The sequence below is a fragment of the Xiphophorus couchianus genome, chromosome 2, assembly GCF_001444195.1.
Source record: "Xiphophorus couchianus chromosome 2, X_couchianus-1.0, whole genome shotgun sequence".
Lineage (NCBI taxonomy): Eukaryota > Metazoa > Chordata > Actinopteri > Cyprinodontiformes > Poeciliidae > Xiphophorus > Xiphophorus couchianus.
Window position 1 is genome coordinate 10,251,769 of NC_040229.1, and position 21,016 is coordinate 10,272,784.

At 37.8% G+C, this 21,016-nt stretch overlaps 2 protein-coding genes and 1 long non-coding RNA gene across 3 annotated transcripts in view; 2 read left to right on the plus strand and 1 right to left on the minus strand.

The window, feature by feature from the left end:
- The window catches only part of tspan18b (tetraspanin 18b), a 63,525-nt gene extending 61,102 nt beyond the window's left edge, over positions 1-2,423 (plus strand). The window contains exon 9 of the mRNA XM_028043512.1: positions 816-2,423. Coding sequence (XP_027899313.1) covers positions 816-863 — 48 coding nt within the window. The 3' untranslated portion in view covers positions 864-2,423. The remainder of the gene's footprint in view (positions 1-815) is intronic.
- An 8,734-nt stretch (positions 2,424-11,157) lies between these two features.
- On the plus strand, positions 11,158-14,261 carry LOC114134179 (uncharacterized). Its single transcript, XR_003593357.1, has 3 exons — positions 11,158-11,269; positions 11,685-11,760; positions 13,010-14,261. It is a non-coding gene; the product is annotated as an uncharacterized LOC114134179 (long non-coding RNA).
- Positions 14,262-18,530: 4,269 nt separating this feature from the next.
- LOC114135217 (homeobox protein aristaless-like 4) overlaps positions 18,531-21,016 on the minus strand; it is a 32,581-nt gene continuing 30,095 nt past the window's right edge. Inside the window, exon 4 of the mRNA XM_028002301.1 lies at positions 18,531-19,108. Within this exon, the coding sequence (XP_027858102.1) occupies positions 18,788-19,108 (321 nt within the window). The 3' untranslated portion in view covers positions 18,531-18,787. The remainder of the gene's footprint in view (positions 19,109-21,016) is intronic.

A 21,016-nucleotide genomic window follows, 5' to 3' on the forward strand; every position in this document is an offset into this window, starting at 1 on the left:
CATACAAGTAACAAAAAATAACAAAAGAATATTGTTCCAAATGAGTTTCTTTCAATAAAAAAATCTTATGAAACTTTAACAGAGATTGCAGGTGTTTGGTGAGTTTTTGGTTAAAACAAATGTTTTTCATTCAGTGGGGAGAAAATCCAGAAATTTTACTCAAGTAAGAGTACAGATACTTCATGGTAAAATTACTCAAGTAAAGATAAAAAGTACAGGGTAGTAATAAACTAATAAAAGTCCATTTTTTCAAAAAGGTTGCTAAAGTAAATGTAACTACTTACTACCCAACTCCGATTAAAATGTTATTTCTGTTTTTTGTGTTTATGTATATTAAGCTCTGATGTTTTGGTTATAGAGTAAATTTGTATTTGCTGGTACATTGATAGGTTTATGTAAGTTTATATTCTTATGTCTGTGCACATATGCAGAACTTATATGAAGACATAGGGACATAAAATTTTATGTTATTAATGTTTTTTTGCAATTAGTTAAATTTACTAGATATGTGATTTTTATAAACAGTTGGTGTCATTATTTTTATTTAGGGGCTGCATACAATGCATGTCACCCTATACAAGTTTTTTTTTTCACAATATGTGCTACTTTGAGTTGTTTTAAAGTCGCCTCTTCATAACTTTGGACAAAAATCTTTTTTCTGTCAAAGCAGCAATGAAGACCAAAGACAAAAAAACCCTCTACAAATATGTTCCAGAAGGAATATTGAGATTTGATTACTGATAAATTGAATTAATCTGGGTTATTTTGGTTGAAATAATGGCATCTTGTGACTGTTTGCTTTGTTTTCCTTCCAGCTCTTTGCCATGGTCTTTGCCATGTGTCTCTTCCGGGGAATCCAGTAGAAGTGCTTCATTTGCAAATCACTTTTTTTTTTTTAACAAAAAGGGAATTCAGGAGAAAACAACAAAACGGACATTTGTAAATTTGTGGATCTCCTTTTTTTTAATTGTCCAATTGGTTTAAAAAACAAGATGGAGAAGAAGAAAAAAGGCAAACTCTCGTACTTCACAGCTGGACTTTTGAGGTACTGGGTGATAAAAAAAAAAAAAAAAGAAAACCAGACACGGAAACCGCTGAGAAAGTTTAAAAATCAAAGATAAAAAAAAAAAAAAAAAATTATTTGTGCATAAAGTGGAAGCAGTAATTAGTGGACCAGGTCTAGCACAGACTGGGTGTAAAGCCTGAGCAGAAGGCACTGCACTGACTTTTGGATGAAGAATATTTATATAGAGTTACGTTGGCTCAACTGTAAAAACCGTGTTTCATGTACACTCTGAATGGAAACCTGTCCCTGTTTTCTTACTGTAAGCAGCCTCCTTCCTCCACATGCCCTTTTTTACTGCCACCTCTCAAATACTGTATCATGTCGGCTCGTTGTTATTGACCCTTTCCACGTGACGTCACGCTCTCCAGAACTCCGCCCACTCCGCCATGACGGACGTCAAAACAACCAGTTCGCTCCTTTAAAGCCAGTCTAAAAACAGACATCTGTAATCTAATATATCGCTTTTATTTAGTTGATTTCAATTTAAAAATGGTCACAGGATGCTGCGCAGTCGGCTGCACAAACAGAGAAGGATAGAAACCATTTTTGTTTTTTTATTATATAACTTTTAATGAGGAAAATACGGCAGCAGCCGTTAATCATAATGACTTGCAGCCCTCGTCGGTGTAACCGCGGATTTGCAGCGAACAATTTTACAAGGCAAGAACGTTAATATACTTTGAGTAAATGTGATTAGAAAGATACTTGGAGGTTTGGTCTAACCACTAGTAACCATGGAAACAGTGCCGCGCCGTCATGTAGCCTAGCATGTATGGAAAAAAACTGGTTAGCATCTGGTCTTTCGTACGTTTTTAATGCCGCTCCGGCGTAAAGGAGAAACGGCGTTTATGACATAGTGATTTAAATCATGTGGTGTGAATTCAGACAAAGTGGTAATTCGATCAACACGTCAGGAAGGATGGATGCGGTACGGGTCGGTTTCTAAGCTAGCTGTTTCCAACTCTTGTAAATATCGCCGTCTATGAGCCCCAACCAGGTGTGTTACGTTCAGACAAATTAGCTCAACGCTAACAAATAGAAACCATGAATAAACTGGCGAAAACAATTTCAGTCACTCTGTTCAAGACTCCCGTCCCTCAATTCCGACGTCCGTCATGGCGCCTTGAAGTGACGTAGTTGCAAAGGGTCATATTGACTGTGTGTGTGTGTGTGTGTGCTGGATGTTTGTGAGCATGTGATTTTCTCCATAATCCCTCCCAAGCCAACAACTCTTTTTTTCTGTTTGTATGGTGACTGTTATTTGCATTAGAAATGTGCTTTTAGGTGGTGACATGTATGTGTATAAATTTGTATTAGATTGTTGAAAAGTCTGTGACATAAATGGCATTTTAAATGACTGGTTTTGTCCGTCTCTTGTTCAGTTTGCACAATCCCACAGCTAACCGACCTACTTTTAAGAAAATTATTAATTTATTGCCTCTTCAGCTTAGATGTTTTGTTATCCATCATTAATACAAAAAGGTAAAAATGAGATTTTTTTTCTCTCAAACTTAATAGTAAAATCTATTTTCACGCCAGTGTGGAGTGAAGGAGACATTTCTCAAACATGACAGTTATATTATTTTTCCCTGCATGGATGATTTGCCCGTTTTCCTCATCAAGTAATTCCTCTCAGGCACTCTGGTGACATCTGAGGGACTGAAACACAAATGATGGGCCGTGATATTTGTTAATGGGCCAAATAATGGAAAAATCCCAGCACTGTGCTCAATTTGCTCTTGGGTTCACTGTAACAAAATCAATTTAACTTTGATTATCTTAGTGGTTTGATTCGCTCCTTTTCTTCGTGTGAGAAAAACGGGAAGATAACAGCAACAAAACGAAGAAGCAATTTCAAAAACCCTGTGGAAATCAAACCAATAGAGCAAATTCAGAACAATATGGAAAAGCAGCAAAAACTTTTAGTTTCTGCAAACATTAATTTATTTCAGTATTTCACAAATGTTCTTAAAGGGCCGGTTTTGCTAGAAAGTACTGAAAACCTGATGAGGAAATGGTTAGAACTGTCTCTGCATTTGATAAGTTCTTCTTAAAATTAAACCATATTTAAGTTTTTCACATCAATCAATCCATTCAGGATGTCTTTTTTTTTGTCATAAATTGCAAATATATTTAGACTTAGACTTGTACTTTATTGATCCCTTGGGAAGACTCCCTCAGGAAATTGAAGTTACCAGCAGCCCCCAGGCAAAAAACAAAGATAACACACAGTAAGCAAAACTGCAAAAGAATACAAAATTACAAATTAAATACTAAGGTACACACTAAATGTGAGTAACCAAAACCTTAAATTATGCAAGAAACAGGGAATAGGAATAAAGAATATAAGAATATAAATAAATATAAATACAACACAAAAAAAATATAAGAATTTGGCGGATAGATTGACCAGTGATATCGTATTGCACTATGTGGTTTGACCTGATAAGTATGTATTTGCAAGGAATTTAGCAATATTTGCGATTTGTTGATTTTGCCACATAAAAAGCAACGGCGGGCCAGATTTGTCCCCCGGGCTTTGTGTTTAACGTGTATCTTAAAAGGTCACCTTTGATATTTTGCCAATATTTTGGCTTTATTTTGACTAACACTAACTGTAGATGCTGCAAAGTGGAATCGTAGTGATATAATTTAGATATTTTTGAAATAGCGTTGCTTTAAAACGTCCTGCCTCAGGTGAATGTGATGCACTTTAGTCGTTTTGTTTTTTCGCTGCATCTTAAATTTATTTATGAAATATGTTACGTTTGCTGCCCATCTGAGGTGTTTTTTATCCATCTTATTTTATCCACCTCTGTGGAAAAACAAATATGTTCGTTATTGTAAGCGTTTCCATTTAGGAGGATGGATGTCAGTTATGCACAAATCTGGAGTCCATGGAGAGGAAATCAAGAAGAAAACTAATGCTGAAAGGAGTCAAATTTGTAGTTCGCAGCTAAACATCTAGGGGGCGCAGCGGACGCAGCAGAGAAGATTCTCTGATCAGAAGAGACCAAAATGTCACTTTTTGTCTTTTGTGGTGAGAAACCAACACTTTGCATCGTCATCACATCATTTTCACAGTAAATATAGAAATGCTGCATCATGATGTGGAGAAGTTTTTCCTTCGGAAGGAAGGAAGGAAGATTTAAAAATCAACTTAGTTTAAAAATCATGGTTCAATTTTATTTTACCTAATCATTCACTACTCTCTTAGTCACAATTAAACATATTAAATATTTTGGTTTTAATTTATTAAATATGCACATGTTCAAAATGAAATTAAAAATCCCCTGCTTTTTTGGGAGGAAAGGACCCTTAGCTTAAAGCACGGGTGTCAAACTGAAGGCTCGAGGGCCAAATCTGACCCACCGCCGATTTTTATTTGGCCCTCTAGACTTTTTCACAAATCTGCAAAATTCACACAAAATCAACAGATTTCCACTTTTTTTCTGCAAATTTTTCTCAAAATTTGTGAAAAACTTTGAGTTTAAGTGTCTGCTGCCTCAACCTTGCTAGATGCCAAGTTACAGTCTGTGATCGATACGGCAATGAATAAAAAGTCACATTTAACATCACACATTAACTCAAATATTATACAAATTTCTTCGCAATATTTCTAAGTTAGTGCCACAAAATATGTGATTTTGATTGCAAAAAACCAAAAACAATCAAAATCCTGGATGGAAAAGATGTTCTATATAAGAAACATTTATTAAATGCTGAAACAAACAGCTATTTATTGATAATTTATTAATTTAATGGGTTTTATGGTTACATTCTGGCACAACCGGCCCTTTAACAACGTACAGATTTTTGATATGACCCAAAATGAAGATGAGTTTGAATTAATTTCTGCCTGGGATCTAAATAGCACCTAAACAGCCACAAATGATTGTTGGAATGAAACATTTTGTACTTAAATTTTATCTTTGAACAAAAACATCCAAGCAAGATGAAGCGAGTTACTAAGTTATGTTTCCTCTCTTTGTTTGAAAAACATTCGCACTTATTTTTTAGATTATGATTATGAATGCCTCAGCCTGAGTTTGTATTGATTCAGCCTGAGTTTGTATTTTCCACAACTGGGCCAAACTGGGAAGAATGGTAAACATACATCAGCAAACTTAAGTGCTGCACAAAAGATGTTCATTAATTGTTGTTTTTTTTCATCCAAACAAAAGGAAAACCATTAATTTGCAAATAGATGCCACTTCTTATGAGGTGTTACATTCTTCACGGTTCCAACTTAATTTGTTTCAATAATACTTTATTAAAGGTTATGCAGTGTACTTTTATTGCATCTGTTATTACATGAACAGGTCTGTGTTCGGGCCTTTTGATCAGCCCCGTGACGGGAGAAAGAAAGTGCGAGAAAAGTCGACACAGCAAAACATGTGATCACAATTTTCTTAACGAGCCTTTCCAGAAACTCTCCTCCGTTCTGCTGTGGATCCTTGTTGCGGTCAAAGTGAAGTGAACAATGTGGCAGCTGACTTTTTTTTAGTTTTTCCTGCCTCATTACCATATACTGGAGCTCATTAGAGTAACTCTGAACAAGAAGGAGCCGAGCAGCTTTGTTTCTGGTGCTCTGCACACACACAGCAACGGAGAAATGGCAATAAACGAAGGTGTTGGCTGAGATGCTGCTCTACTGAGGATGCAGTAGATCCATGAGAGCCAAGGTTCATGAGAAATCACCTCACAAAGACACTACTGTTCTCAAATTAAAGAGATTTTATTCTGCCTTTTTTGTATTACTTCTGTGTGTGCATTTTGAATAAACTGCATTGTACTTCTTGCATTTTGCCACCCAATATAATTGCAATTAAATTTAAATGGAAGATGTATTTCATTTAACTTCCACAAGAGGGCGGTAGCATCCCAGTATTCAGTCTTAACCTGATTTTAGTGTCAACGTGCAGCAGAAAGAGATTTTTTTTTTTTTTTTACCAGAAATCGGACATTTATCTAAGCAGGTACAAAGTAGAAAAGTTTCCATCATTACAATCTTTATAAAATATGTGTTGTTAATATAGAAACGTTACCTTTAAACCACATAGACAGGATTCCCTGTGCAACCCTGCAAGAAGTAAAAAGCATGTATTTTCCTTTTTTGAGTAGGTAGTTTCAAAATTGTAATGAAAAATAAAAGTAATTTTACTAAAATGGTCTGAAGTAACAGAACAAGAACAATCAGTAATGCAGAAGAATGTTGGAAGGGAGGAGATGATGTTACATTTGGTGAAGTCCTCTCAAATTTCAGTCCAGTGAAGATTATTTGGTGAATTGTACAGTGACATGACAGACAGCAACAGCAAGGAATTAAAAGTGCTCTGCCATAATTCACCAGAGGTCAATTATCTCTTGTTAAAAACTCTCAGCATTTTAATTTCTGCTCCAGTTCTGACCAGCATTATTAATATGATGTCCATAAGCACTTTAATGTCTTCTTGTACAGTACTTGCTTCGTACAGAGGGTCTGCTGAGAAACCATTTCTAGCGCCAGTTCAACGCTATGAAACTTACCGGAAATTGCCAGCGCTGTACACTGCAAAAACACAAAGTCTTACCAAGTATTTGTCCAGTTTCTAGTACAAATATATTAAAACATTTGAAATAAAACAAAGTAACTTTTCAGAAAGAAACAGACGCTTGCTGTAAGTCAATAATTCCTTAATAATGATAAAAACTGGTAGATCATTTCACTTATAAGACTGTTTCTGAACTTAGGTTTTCTCACGCTAACATTGATATTCCTCTCTCCTACCTGAATCACATGACTAAATATGCAAATTAGACGGTGACGTCATGTAGCAACATTCAGGAGAGCTGAGGAATTAGCAGCAGTGGGATTTTCTGGAAAGAGTTGTTACAGATTTCACATAATCTGTGGCCATCATCAGATGTTTTGCACTAATGCTAAACATAAAAAAAAAAAAAGTAAAATAAGTTTTCTTACGTGATGAATCTTTGCCCTGTTTACAGCTAAGGACAGGCTTCCACACAGTCCCTCATATCTGGTTCTGAAATCAAATCGTTATGCAAACACATCCTTGTGGGTTGAATTTGACAGTTACATCATAAAACGGCTGGATAAAAAAAAACGCCACCAAAAACACAAAACATCTGTAATTCAAAGTCTGGTAAATATCAACCTGGCCAAAATAATAAGCCTGTCAAACGTTACTTTTACTCAATAACTGATAGAAAAACAAATTACGGTCATTTTCTTTGAGCAGTTGAATTAATTTGACAGTTTATTGTAGAACTCCTTTCAGCAAGTATTTCATTATTTATGTCACAGTAACTGTTGCAGCCAAGACAAACAGTTGAAAACTTTGTAGATTAACTTTAAACTGACAGAAAAATCATTAGTAAAAGATGAACAAGCCCCCGTATGTTATGACTTATCTGGTTTGTGTTTGTTGTCTTTTCGGATGTACCAAAGTTTTTATTTTTATTTATTGAGAACATATTAAAGCCAAGCAAAGTTGTTCCTTTTTGTGATCAAAGTTCTTTTTTTTTTTTCTTTTTTTTTACTGTTTTGCATTTTCATGCAGTTGAATTTATGTTTCTTACCTCATAAAAATTCCTACCGGGAAAAAAGGAAGGAGTAGTGATGGATGGCGAAGATGTGAGACTCGTGGGGGTTCCGTGTTGAGTTTGTTTTAGGCCTCTGTTTGGAGAGGAGACTTTCATTGCTTAATGATTTATGAGTGGTCAGCCTCCCAGGGGAATCAGAGTGAGTTCTTTTTCCTGCTTTTAATAACCCTCCGTCTATCCGTCTAACATAAAACCTAGGCTTCTCCTTTGTGTTATGTTTTTCCAGCATGAAAGGTGTTAGGTCCGGTAGGGAGCCGTAGCGCACAGAGAAGCTCTCTGTCTGATCCACCCCCAGCAGAGGCAGATTTACATCAAAACTAAGAGCTACGAACATACGAGAATCTAAAATAAGCTTTAAAAGATTTCCACAGACTGTAAATAAGGCTGCGTTCACACTGCAGCCCGAAGTGAGCCAATTCTGACATTTTTCTCTTAATGCGACCTGTATCGGATCTTTTCATGACAGTCTGAACAGTCAGATATTTTTTTCGATGGGACACAGATCGCTTGGATGTCCGATACGTATCTGATCTTTATGTGACCTGAACGTCCAGGTCGGGTTCATCCCACCTGAACGTTGTTGATACCGACAAACGTCACTATTCTGCGCTCTGATGCGCAGAAGCAAGAAAAACAGCAACCATGGTGGACTATAGTGAGGATTAAGTTGTTAATATGCTGGCTCCGGTTGGAAAACAACTTTAAAATCACAAGCTATACTCCAACGTTAGCCTCTACTTTTACTTCCGCAAACACTGAGCGCCCTCTACTGCGCATGCGTGACACTTTCTGGTCGTTTGCAGTTTACGCTGGAGAGGTCACATACAGGTCGCACATATTTGGAAATGTGAACGACCACGACAAAAAAGTCCGATTTGGCAAAAAATCTGGATTGACTCAGTTCGGGCTGCAGTGTGAATGCAGCCTTATTCATACCCTGCTTGCATAGGTCCGATTTATCTTTATTAAAATAAACAAATGGTAAATAGTAAAGCAGAAATTCATAAACAGACTGAAACTGACACTGACATTCATAGAAAAACTAAAAACTCCTAAAGAACTAGATGAAGACCTTCTTAAAATATTGCAAGAAAGTCTGACTCACTCATTCCAGAAAACATCTGTGCAGTTTTAAATCCAGAGTATAAATACTGCAGTGAATAAACTAAGTCGGATCAGAACATGCCGTAATTGCAGGTATTACAGCTTTTATCATGTGACCATGGATATTTGCCTTTAAAGGAAGATAAACCCACCTACTCTCCATTCAGACATTGTTCCTTTCATATCCCATCTCTGATGGTCTCTCATTGTCATTCTGCCATCGCGTCGTAATTGTTGCCCTGCTTTCCGTTCTGCCACGTCAAATGACTGAATTTGCTCATTAGTGTTCAGACATGTATGTATCCAGTCCTTTTGTAATCCCGTTTCCTTTCCAATTCTGCATTTAAAAGGGAACTATTACACAAAATTCACTCTTTACACATTTTTATTACTTCTATTTGGGTCTCAACTCTTTTTAAAATCAACTTAAGCTCTAAAAATAAACAAAAAAACTACCCCGCTGTTTTTGGCAATAAGCTAATGTTTTTTGGTGTCTGGAAAATGAGACAATTGAAAAACTTCCCGAGGAGGACTGCACCGTTACTTAGCAACCCCAGCTGAGAAAAGCCCGTCACCTAGCAACCCAAAGGACATTTGGTCAGCTGGTTGCTGTATGCGCTGTACAATGGCTGCTGGAAATGACAAAGGTTTTGTTGTTGACTTATTTAGGTTTAAAGTGACAAGAGGTCCTGAAACAGCTCTCTCTGAAAGAAGCTAAATGAACAAACCAAAATAAAGTTTCCTAAGAGTGATTTTATGCAAGAAAAGTACATGAAGATGTTTTTCATGGCCCGTAGACTTACCTTAACCTGCTGAAGGAAACATAAGGTCACAGTTAGCGCTCTGGGTCTTTCTAGAGCAAATCATTGAGCTCGTCTCCAGTTTTATTTTACAGCGTTTGGTTCTAAGTCACCATGCAACACGGCGCATCTATCTTAGTATTTGTGCATCTCATCTCCTCAACAACAGTTTCTCATTCTGTTGACTAACAAACAGACTGGAGTCTCCATTTGCTTGACAGTTTTGCTCAATTGCTTTGCACCTTATTATCCATGCTTTGGATTATGTTTCAAAATGTTTGCCTGTGTGCATTTTTTGTTCATTTTCTGTTTCTTCAAAATGTAGTTCTTCAATCTAAATCTTTCATTTTGTTTGTTTGAAATTTTTATGTTTACTTGGTTAAACATGAGTGTCATTTTACATCATTTTGTTTGTTTTGTGTTTTCCAAGTAATTTCTCTTATTCTTTTTTGCACAAGCATACGTACAACGCAAAAATTGTTACCAAATTGTCAGTACCTATGTAGAAAAAACTTTAACCAATGTAATGCGGCTTTAAATGGCATCTTGTTGTGGTGCAGAACATCATAAAATGTCCCGCGAGTACCGAGTTCCACAGATCCAGCGGTTTTTGACCCAACCAGACAATTTCTGTGACTCAGAACGAGGTGGTCTCAAGTAAAACAGGAAGTGAGCTGAACACAAAACTGGTCCGCAGGGACGAGCTGTTTCTCAGGCCGAGCAGCTCTGCTGTCTGAGAAGCTCTCTTGTGCCTGGTGACTCACTTGTTGAGCATGTGTTTTCAGTCCCCAGGACTTGAGTATAGCTAATGAACGTCACTAAATAGCTGAGGCTGTCCCATGTGAAAAGACCACAAAGTAATCTTTAGTCACAATAAAGATGAGTTGTGTAAAAAGTCAGCGATGAGCCCAATGATTTTTGAGTCACTTTATTTCCCTTCTTTTCGATATGTGATGCAGTTTCCCAGTTGGAGGCTAACCCACAGCGTAGTCGCTTTTTGCGCTGAAACTTTACTTGCGTTAAAGTTTGGACTCGAGCCGTCGTCTCTGCCTGTCAATCTCTTCCAGAGTGACATGGTGCACTGTCATCCGCTGGAGGTCAACTGTAGTGCTTGTCTGACCTTTGTGCTCTGCCGCAGGAGGCCTTCATGTGCGACCGCACTGAGCAAGACTGGACTTCAATGAGCAATAAATCACAAGCGTGCTTTACCATCCCCATTTTCACGAGATTCATAATTGGAAGCATATTGTCAAAGAGGAGGGCTGAAAAGGTTCTCTGGAAGGGTTGAAAACACAAACTGAACAAACTTCTGGACTTTGGGATGAAACTCACCATCACAAATTGCATCACAGCCCCAAATTTAAAGATTTCATCTGAAATTTCAACACCAAGCAGGGGAAGAAAGGAAAATGATACATGATAAATGTTTTTGTTACAAATAAAAATCGGTAAAGTGAGAACTTTTTAAGCAATTATCTGAAAAATAGAGCATGGTACAACTGCAACTGTTGGATTCACTCCTACCATTCCACTAGGGGGCTCTGCAGTTTATTTACTTTAGTTTAAGTGACTTGACGGCGGACCGGAAGTAGATTTATTGCGAGCCAGAAATGGTTTATGTCACCGTCAGCGGAAGCGCTTAATTAACCTTAAAACTACGTATTTCTTGCGGTTTTGATTATTGCCCAACTTGGTGAGTGTATATTGAATGTATTAAGCTATTGAGAGATATGTTTTGTTATTTTATATGCCGGTTTTGGCAAAGTAGCTTTAAGCTCATGAAAATGCTAGTGGTTAGCAGCTAAGTAGCACAATGCTAACTCGAGTGGGTTTTAATGCTGAGTGGTGTTTATTATACTGCAAAGTGTTCAAAGAGGAAAGTTTGTACTTAATTATTTGTTGGTTAAATTAAGCATAATTATTGATAATATGCTCATGGTTTACATTAAATATTTAAAAAAAAATTTTTAAGTGTTTGTTTATTTTAATATTATGCAGACTAAGTATCGCAAATTTAGTTTTTACTTTGTTTACAGTTTAACCGGCATGTCTGCGTAAATCACCATGAAATAAATAACAGTAACAACAACCAACTTATGTTCTTTCAGCAGCCGTCTTGCCGAGACATGGCCGTTCTTCTGGAGGGACAGACAGGAAATCATTCATCAGAGAGAAACCCAAAAGGTAAATCTGTAAATAAGACAGTCACTAGTTTTCCTCTCCACAAATCTGTTTTTTATGTAAGGGACAAGAAGGAAGTCAAAGTCCTGTTTAAAATGTTCCACAAGACATGTAGGGAAAACACTAAAGGTGAGACCAAAATGTAATTTTCTTGTTGCCATAGGAACATTATATGTGGTGGAAAACTGTCACTGAAAATCCCCTTGAAAACAGATTTATTATTTTTCCTCACATTCTCTTATTACCTTCTGACTCTTTGTAGGAGGTAATAAATATTTACTTTTGTTTCGCTTAAAACTTTTGTAACATTTGTCATCATTGTGTCATTTTTATTATGTAAATGGAGGAAAAAAAAGCAATACCAATATTTACGAGCCGATTCAAGAATCGGCTCGTAAATATCGGCAGCACATATGGAAGATTGGTCAGACTGATGTAAAAATAACTGGCATCAGCATTAAAATTACCTGCATTGGTCGAACTGAAGATTCTCATGTTATGGATGTGAGAATCTACACCACCATGCGACCTTTGACCTGTTAGCATACGCTCAGTGTTGCAATTATAAATCTTGTTAGCATACGCTGACTGTTGCGGTTAGCACACTTCTGAAATTGGCTTGCATCTGTATAGAGAAAGCCTTTCTGTAATATTCCTACATAAAATCCAGTGCGACCAGTTGCTTTCAGAAGTAAACAGTCAACCCTGTTGTAACTAAATCTCAGTATAAATTCCTAATTTTGGTGCTGATACCGTGCCATAATAAGATCATTAATTGGATCTTGAGTTGCCTCCAGAGTTTTGCCCCATTGTAGCTCTGGAGGAGCTGCAGAAATTTAAGTGGGAAAAACTGTTAACTTTCAGACCTGAGCTCTGCAAATCTGGCCATTATACAAGACTGGTAAGAAGACCGCTATGTTGAAAGAAATAAAAAGTGCTATTTACAGTTTGGCATGTTGGGAATTCAGCTAGCAGAAAGAGCTCTGGTTAGATGAAATCAACATTTTCTTGTTTGAAAGTTTGAAAATCATGTATAATTTTCCTTCTGCTTGGCAGTTAGGCACCACTTTGTGTTACTTAAATGCATAAAATCCAAGTAAATTGCAGTGAAGGCTTTTCTAAAGCACAGTACTGTAGGCCCACTCTTCCATAACACGCCTATGTTCAAGGATCGGTCATCATTCTTGTTCTGTGTGATTGATTTCTTATGCATGTCAAAAGCGAGTGCTAAATATGAATTGTTTTCTGGCAGTCTAGCCCTGTAATGAGGAACGTTTTGACTGAGCAAAGATCTATGTGCGCCTTCATCTTCAGCCACCCACTCCTCTGCATGTGGCCAAACAGAAGGGCTGCGGTGTTTGTCCACGACCGCAACAGGAGGACGCTCCTCCTTGGACGTCTCACTGGACAGCACCACCGTGTCAGATGGATTTTTGATTTATGAGCTCATGTCACTGGGGAATGTTTGAATGAGGAGCCGGTTGGTTTCATCAAGGCCAGTGCCAATTCATTTATGTCACTTCACTTCGCCGCCAGGCCTTTAATGTTTTAGGAGTCTTTTCATTAGAATAAAGAATCTGATTTACAGTGCAAGCACCAGCGTTCCTCTGAGGGATCATTTAACACTGGAAGCTGGAGTGCAAGCCCCAAAAATATGACCTAGAAGACATTTCTGCTGAAAGCTGATATCAGGGCAGATTTACAGCGTAGGTCTTGCTAACGATGGCCCTTAACGAGCAGCTCAGACTGACTGACGGGTCAACTGATGGGAAAATAAGGCAGTAAATGAGGAATCGGATATTTCCCCTCTTTGCTATATCAGTCTGGCCCTAATGCAGAGGGGTGAACTTTGAAGTACCCTAATGGTCTTCATGGTCTTTTAACCGAGCAGCCCTATATTATAGGGTTGCCAATGGAGCCTGGCTGGAGCAGCGTGATCCGTCAGCTTTAACGAGTTCTTAGGGCACAGTAGTTTGCTCTTCTTCCTTATTCTAGGCGCTTATTTATCATTTAGCTGTGAAATAGAAAAGTTATAGGGTTTGGGGAGAGTCTCTTTAATAAGCATTGCCTTCTTTGGATCAGATCAGAGGAAGAGGTCAGCATCTATAACACGATTACTAAAGTAGACAATGGTGCATGCTTTATTTTTTATTAGCAAAAAGTAACCCTGAACTTGACATTTTTTTTAGACGTTAATTTTTTACTTTCCCATAAACCTATATAGTAAATATTTGTGATATTTTTAAGATGTTGAGGTCACACAATACAATTCTGACACATTCAGGGTGATGCTACGAAAATAAAAAAAATATATAAAATTACAAAAATAGTCATAAAATTCCAAAAATAAAGACAAGATATTACAAGAATAAAGTCATACAAGAATAAAATTGCTGCAAGAATAAAGACTTAACTATATGACTTTATTCTTAAAATGTGACTTTATTCTTGAAATATTATTAACTTATTCTTGGAATTAAAAAAAAAATCTTACAATGGCCCCATTACGCTACCATACAAACTAACACATGAAAATTGTATTTATTGTTTATTTTATTTGTTTTAATTTGATAAAAATTAACATTTAAAAATGTTATAAAATAAACAACTTTATTGTATATTTTGTTGTTTACTGTATTATTATTATTATTTTGGTTGACATAGTTTATTTGTTTAGCAATAATTCCCTCTTGTCCCTAATGCCAAGTTCAAAATGTAAACTCTTTTGGACTAAATTTGTTCTCAATTTCAGGTTAGATAACTTTTTCTGAAGAAATATTTCAGTTTATTTTTGAATTAACAACCCATGTTATTTTTTTTTATGTTTCAGAGATTAAGGCAACCTTTACTAAAACAATTAATTTCTTCCAGCTTTGACAGAACTTGGACCGATCTACTTAGTGTAGAAAAAAATTAACCCTTTAAAGAAAAAATTCTTCAATCTTTAATTCTTTAAAGCACAATTTATTTCAAAGTTCCAACCAACATTGACAGAAAAACAAAGTATTAATTCTGTACAAAGTCCTGCACCATGAGGACTGCACTCTGATCCTGTTTTTGTTACTATGGACGGGCTTAAAACTGGGACAAAAAGCTGCTCAACTTTTGACTTGAGGTTGGAGAGAACTGCCCCAGCAACACTTTTTTTAACAAGCACAGTAAGTGCAATAACTTATTGCATAATGAAGACCATCAAAAGTAAAAATTCATGATTAATATACAAAAAAGCTGCTTAAAACCACAGAAAAGCATTTTTCAGAATAACAAAAACAATGTGGCACATTTAGCATTATTCCTTATACTTCATTGGTTTAGAACTGGATGTCCAATATTTGAAAGAGAAGCAAAAACACATGAACACATAAACGAACAATAATATTTATACTGTTCACATTCAAACAATATGGCGTCATTAACTTGAATTTCATTGCATTAATTCAGTAGTATCAACATAGATGGAGCGGCAGTGGAGAGGAGCACTGAGGAAAAACATCAAAATGACAAATAAAAAATGAATTGGTGTCATGGATTCATTTTGGCTGTATGTCAAACACCAGAGGCATTAATGGGAGACAAAAGATGACTAATTTGGACTAAAGCTGGGTTTGCAGACTGCATGCTACACTTTATTTGCAATATTTTCCTTCATACATGCACAATTTTATGTTGGTTGGTTAGATGAAATCCTCATAAAATACATTGACGTTTGTACACTGCAAAAACATCAAGTCTTACTAAGTATTTTTGTCTAGTTTTTCTGCAAATATTTTAATACAATTGAAATAAGACATAACTAGCATAAAAGAACATTTTCAGACAGATATAAGAGACTGTTTTAAGTCAATAAATCCTTCATATTTATTTTTAAAAACCTGCTAATTCAACTAGTACTTATTTTATCAATATTTTTGAGTCTTAAAGGTGACTTGGAGCACAGCTTTGGTTGCTAGGTAACGAGCTGAGCTTTGCTGGCGTTGCTAGGTAACGGGCAGTGCCTGCTGATCTGTGACGATACACTCCAGAGGATTTTGAAATGGGTCATTTTCCAGACACCAAAAAATATTAACTTATTGCCTAAAACCAGCTGTATGTCTTTTTTTTTTTTTTAAGCGCTTTGGCTGTTTTTTTAGAAACAGAAACCCAAACACTGAACTATTTCTTCTCCTGTGTCGTGTTGAAAAGTTATTTGTAAGTTAGTTTTGTCTTATGTCAAGTGTAGTAAAATATTTACACTAGAAACGAGTCAAAAAACACTTTGTCAGATTTCTTGTTTTTGCAGTGTACTTGTAAAGAGTGAATGTGGCTCAGCTCATGTCATAAGAGAGATCATTTAAAACTCTCGTCCTGGAGCCCAGCTCCGCTTATAACCTCTGTTGGCATGACAACACAAACCGGTCCACGCTATCGATCTGGGTATCCCAGCGTTACAGAAAACTGTTCAGGAGCGCCACGGTGGCAGGCTCTGAAGAACCAACATTTAATGATAAATTGAGCATTTAAGAACGTTTGCAGGCCTGCAGGCTGTCACTTAGCCTGGTGTTTACAGGGTGGGACAACGCCGGCTGACGCTAATTAAGTTTGTCTCTTCCTGTTGGTTGCTGATTGAAGCTGGCATGGCAGGCTGGTGTTGACGGTTGCTGCAGCGTGTCTGCCAGCAGGCACTCTGTTTCCTGAAACTGGAGGCCTGAGCCCCGTGGAGGCGACCCTGGGAGAGGAAACGACAGCTTGGTTTGAAATTACTGCCAGCCTACAAAGCACCATTTCTGTTTCTAGTTTGATTAGCTTCACCGTACTGCGCTAAACCTTTGCCCTTCTCTGCAGGGAGATGAACTCCCAGCAACAGGTTTGGGCTAAATGATTGTTTTCTGTCATAATTGTAGTTTGCAATGGAAAGTGACAGGAGGTAAACTGTCCACCCAGTGTGTGCGTCTGGGAATGCTCACAGTGAGCGGACTTGTTCTCAGACAGCTTACAAAATGACAACTTTGTTTAGAAACACACTTAAACAAGCTTATGCAGTCTGAGGAGAGAGTCTGAAGAGGCATCCATTATGAGTGCAGCAGGATGGCTGCAGTGAAAATATAATAAAGGAAAAAAGCTACATGAATCTTAAATGGCTGTAGTGTGTGATCTGATATTTTATTATGGTTTGAAGGGAGTAAAACTGAGAGATCAAGGAATTATGTGCTTCTGTAAAGGCGTACTTCAGTCTTAAAATGAATTCATTTTCACTGCGGTAGCACAATCTCACACTGAAAAATCCATGTTAGGAAAAAACATTTATTCTTCTATTTACATTCGCAAGGTTGGAGCATAAGATTTTCTTTAACTCACTCTGAAGTTTTCCTTTATGATTTAGTTCTTATTAGGTGGTTGATTCTGTCTGGTGAACCAGTTCTATGTGAACTGACCTCTGGTTATGGATCATTATCTTGTTAAAAGGTCCAGTCATGACCCAGTTGGTGTTTTCTGATGGACTATATCAGATTTCAAAGAGTTTGTGATATTTGAACAGAAATACACAGCATCACAAATCTTATGCCGCACTTAATAATAGGCATGAGACACTTTTTTTCTCATATTCATTCTTTGTTTTACACCAAATCTACCTGCAGTGATTCCATCATCTACTGTCATCTACAATCAGAATCCCAGTAGTTCTATTACATGTATTTTAATGGGTGGATGTTACGTATTTTACAGGCAATTATATAGCACAATCAATGAACTATGTTACTTTGAGTTGTAATAAAAATACTGTATGTAAAATTGGGCCTCTGTCTCTTTAAGAAGCTCCTGCTCTTCCCAACACTCTGCCTTCAGCAGGTCATCACAATGCTACTCCATTATGCCGTTTACCGCACTTCTTAGAAGTTTTGGGCTGAGAAGTAGCTCCTATGATGAGCTCAGCAGACCGGCTGTTTGTTGATTGCCGCTGCCGCTAGTCTGGAGGAGCTGAGAAGAGATGGCCGGGCGCTCAAGCTTTGTGTAAATAGTTGCCGCTTTGTGAGAGCAAGCGGTTAGGCAACTTCAAATGGCTGCCACTGGAGTAGCATAACATAAAACTCAAACGTGATTTTCACACACTTTAAAGGGGCACACAATCAAGTAACTATGTTAGCTTCAGTTGTTAGAAAAATGTTGTATATATAAAAAATGATTCAAAGGAAATTTTACCTTGTTATTTAACACCTTGAAATTGGGCTTCTGTCTCTTTAAAAAGCTCCTGCTCTTTCTGAAACTCCGCCTTCAAGAAGTTATCACAACATGGCTCCTCTATTAACCCTATAACAACGTTTTTATCAGCGTTTCACTGAGAAGTAGCTCCTATAATGAGCTCAGCAGATGCTCAGTTCCACCAGGTGTTTGCTAATTGCTGCTGGCTAGTCTGAAGGAGCTGAGTGGGGGAGGGCTGCTCTGTGAGGCGGAAGCTCTGAAACTGCAGTTCAAAGGAGGAGCTTTGTTCTCGTGGGTGGAGCTTAATCCACCCAGACTTTTTGTACAGCTGAATGGTTGCCATGGAGATTAAAGGATTTCTCAAACATGCATGGAAAAATCAAGTCAACACTCCAGGTATGTTTCTGATGAGGGAATAACATTATGACATGATATAAAGCTCGATTTTACGCTATACTGCTGCTTTAAAAGGAATTGATGATTTTGGTTAAAGCTTGTTTCTTAACATTTGCCTAAATGAAATGTTGGATCTTCAGTGTGAGATTACGACACTACAGTGAGAAATGTTATTTTAAGGCACTTTATGCATCTTTATCAGGAATGTGAATAATTGCTGTTTTTTGTCTCTAAAGTCACACAGCTATATTTCTGTCTAAATGCAGAATATTCCTTGTCGCAGTTATCTGGCTTGCTTTAGCTGCTGTTCTGGCCCCTCTTATCTCCTCTGTCTCTCCCTCTTCATCTGACTTGTGTTATCATTAGTGCTCTCAGGAAAACCCCCTCTCCTCCTTCTCAGTGCTCACTGACGGCGGCTCCGGAGATGAGGCCATTGCGGGGACCGGGGCGGGTCCCATCATGTCGCCCAGGAGATGGCCGCGCTGTGTTCCTTGGCCTTCATCCGCAGCGCAGCTATGCTGGACGACTTGCGATCGGGATCAACGTTGAGGTCATAGCCGTTGATTCCCCCGCCGATCCCGGCGCCCCCAAACAGGCTGCCCATGTGTGTCTGTCCCATGTGGCTGCTGCCTGGACTGGGCACGCCCAGGAAGTCGGAGACGCCTCCGGGAGCGTGAGGGTGAGGCGCCATGCAGGACGGGACGGAGTCGCATGGCACCACGCAGCCTGGCACCGGGGAGGCTGCACTGCTGCTCCCGATCCACGAAGGGTTCTGGATCTGGAGGAAAAAGGCTGGGATTATGGTCTGGTGTTACTGGTCATAAATTCAGACAACAATCTACAAACATGGGGTGGCACAAACCTGTTTAATCTGATTTGTTGCTTGGCTTTTTTATCCTCATTGTGGTAGCAGAACCAGACCCTAAACTCATTTAGAGAGCCAAACTCGTAACTTACTTGTAGTATTCGGGCTGATCAACACAGCTGGGTTTTTACAGCTTCTGTCACCCACTGAATACAGTTCTTACAGTTCAGCTTCAACCGTGATTCAGGAAACTGGACTTTGAGGGTGTTTTCCCAGCTAATAGTCTGGTAGACTTGGTTTGATTGGGAACCAAAATTGCAACATTTGTTATATTTTCAGCTTTACGATCTAAACTAATTGAAAAAACTGTTCACCTCCTCATCTGTGGGGGCGCTGCACCAATTCCACTGAAGGAAACGACACAAAATCCTCCGAAGGAGACACAAGCGCAACTTCATTCTTCACAAAATGTAAACAAAAATGGAGTAGCGTCAGATTTTAGCGGTTGTAGGATTTCTGTTTTGTCTTAAAAGACCATGAGCATGAGCTTGCTCTCGCGTGCGGTAGAGTCTCGCTTTTGGTTTTTTGTATTTACCCAGAATGCCCTGCGCTGTAGTCGCTCTCTACTTTTGGAGCGGTCTCCGGTCCACTTTGATCCACATATGAAAACAAGCCAAGACCTTCACATGCACCACCAGAGTTAGCTTTCTTGGTCCGCATCAAAGTGCGATTGCTCATTTACAGTTCCCCAAACAAACCGGACTCTATAGACAAAAGAACTGGAGTTCGATTAAAGTAGACTAATATGGCTGGTATGAATTAGGAATGAAATATAGAAATAAATATAGTCTCTCGGGTAAAAACTGACTAATAAACTTTTGCTACTAACCACACAATAAAGCTCTAATTCCTAGAAAAAAAATCTTTCATTAAGGTGATACTTTCCCAAATCTTTGCCCGTCCAGATAGATTAAAAGTGAGAACAGTTTGGGCTCCATTACTTTCTTTTTTTCTGTTCTGGATTCAGAAAGCGGATTTCACTAAATACCTGCAGGAGCAAATGGCAGAAAAGTCCAGGAGATGGAAACAATTTGGTTGGCAGTCAGCTTCAATTGAGCCACAAACAGCAGAAAGGGTTATGATCAAAGAGATAGAGGTTTGTTTTAACATTAATCATATTTTATTCTTTAAATGCTTAAGAATAACACCGGACCTGACAAATAATGTCAGAATGGCCTTTCTAAATAATTTTGTTGCTGCAGGATTCATCTCTTGAAGATTGTTTTAAACTAAAAACATGTCAGATTATTTATTTTTTTGTAAATACACTATACTAGCTATAAGTTATATAAATGTTTAAAATTAACTGATTGCATTCAACTAATTTCACCTGTGAAATAATAAAATCTTTGGTTTCCACTGTTCTTACTTGCCAAAACCTTATAAACAACCTTCCTTCTTTATTTTTTAGAGGATTGTTTATTGACCTGAGTTTGTGAAGCTTGTTGCTTTTTCCCACTTTTTCTTCATGTTTTCAACAAACATCATTTTTAGATGCATAAGGAAGACAGTTTGGTCTTTTTAAATACAAAGCTATTTGCTCTGCCTGTTATTTACATAAATATACAGAAATATGGTCAGGATTTAAATGTGGGCAAACTGCTTCAGTAAAGAGAGAGGCGCTATATTTGTCTCTGTCAGTTTTTAGTCAATGAATGCTGCTGAATTCAGATGAAAGCATCTGATTCACTTGGAGCCAGAAAGAGTTTGTCCGCAAGAGTTAAAAACAAACCAGATATTGTAACACAGACGCAGTAAAATCAAAAAATATTGTGGGGATCTGTTGATTTTGCAGATTTGTGAAATTTGGAGGGACTTATT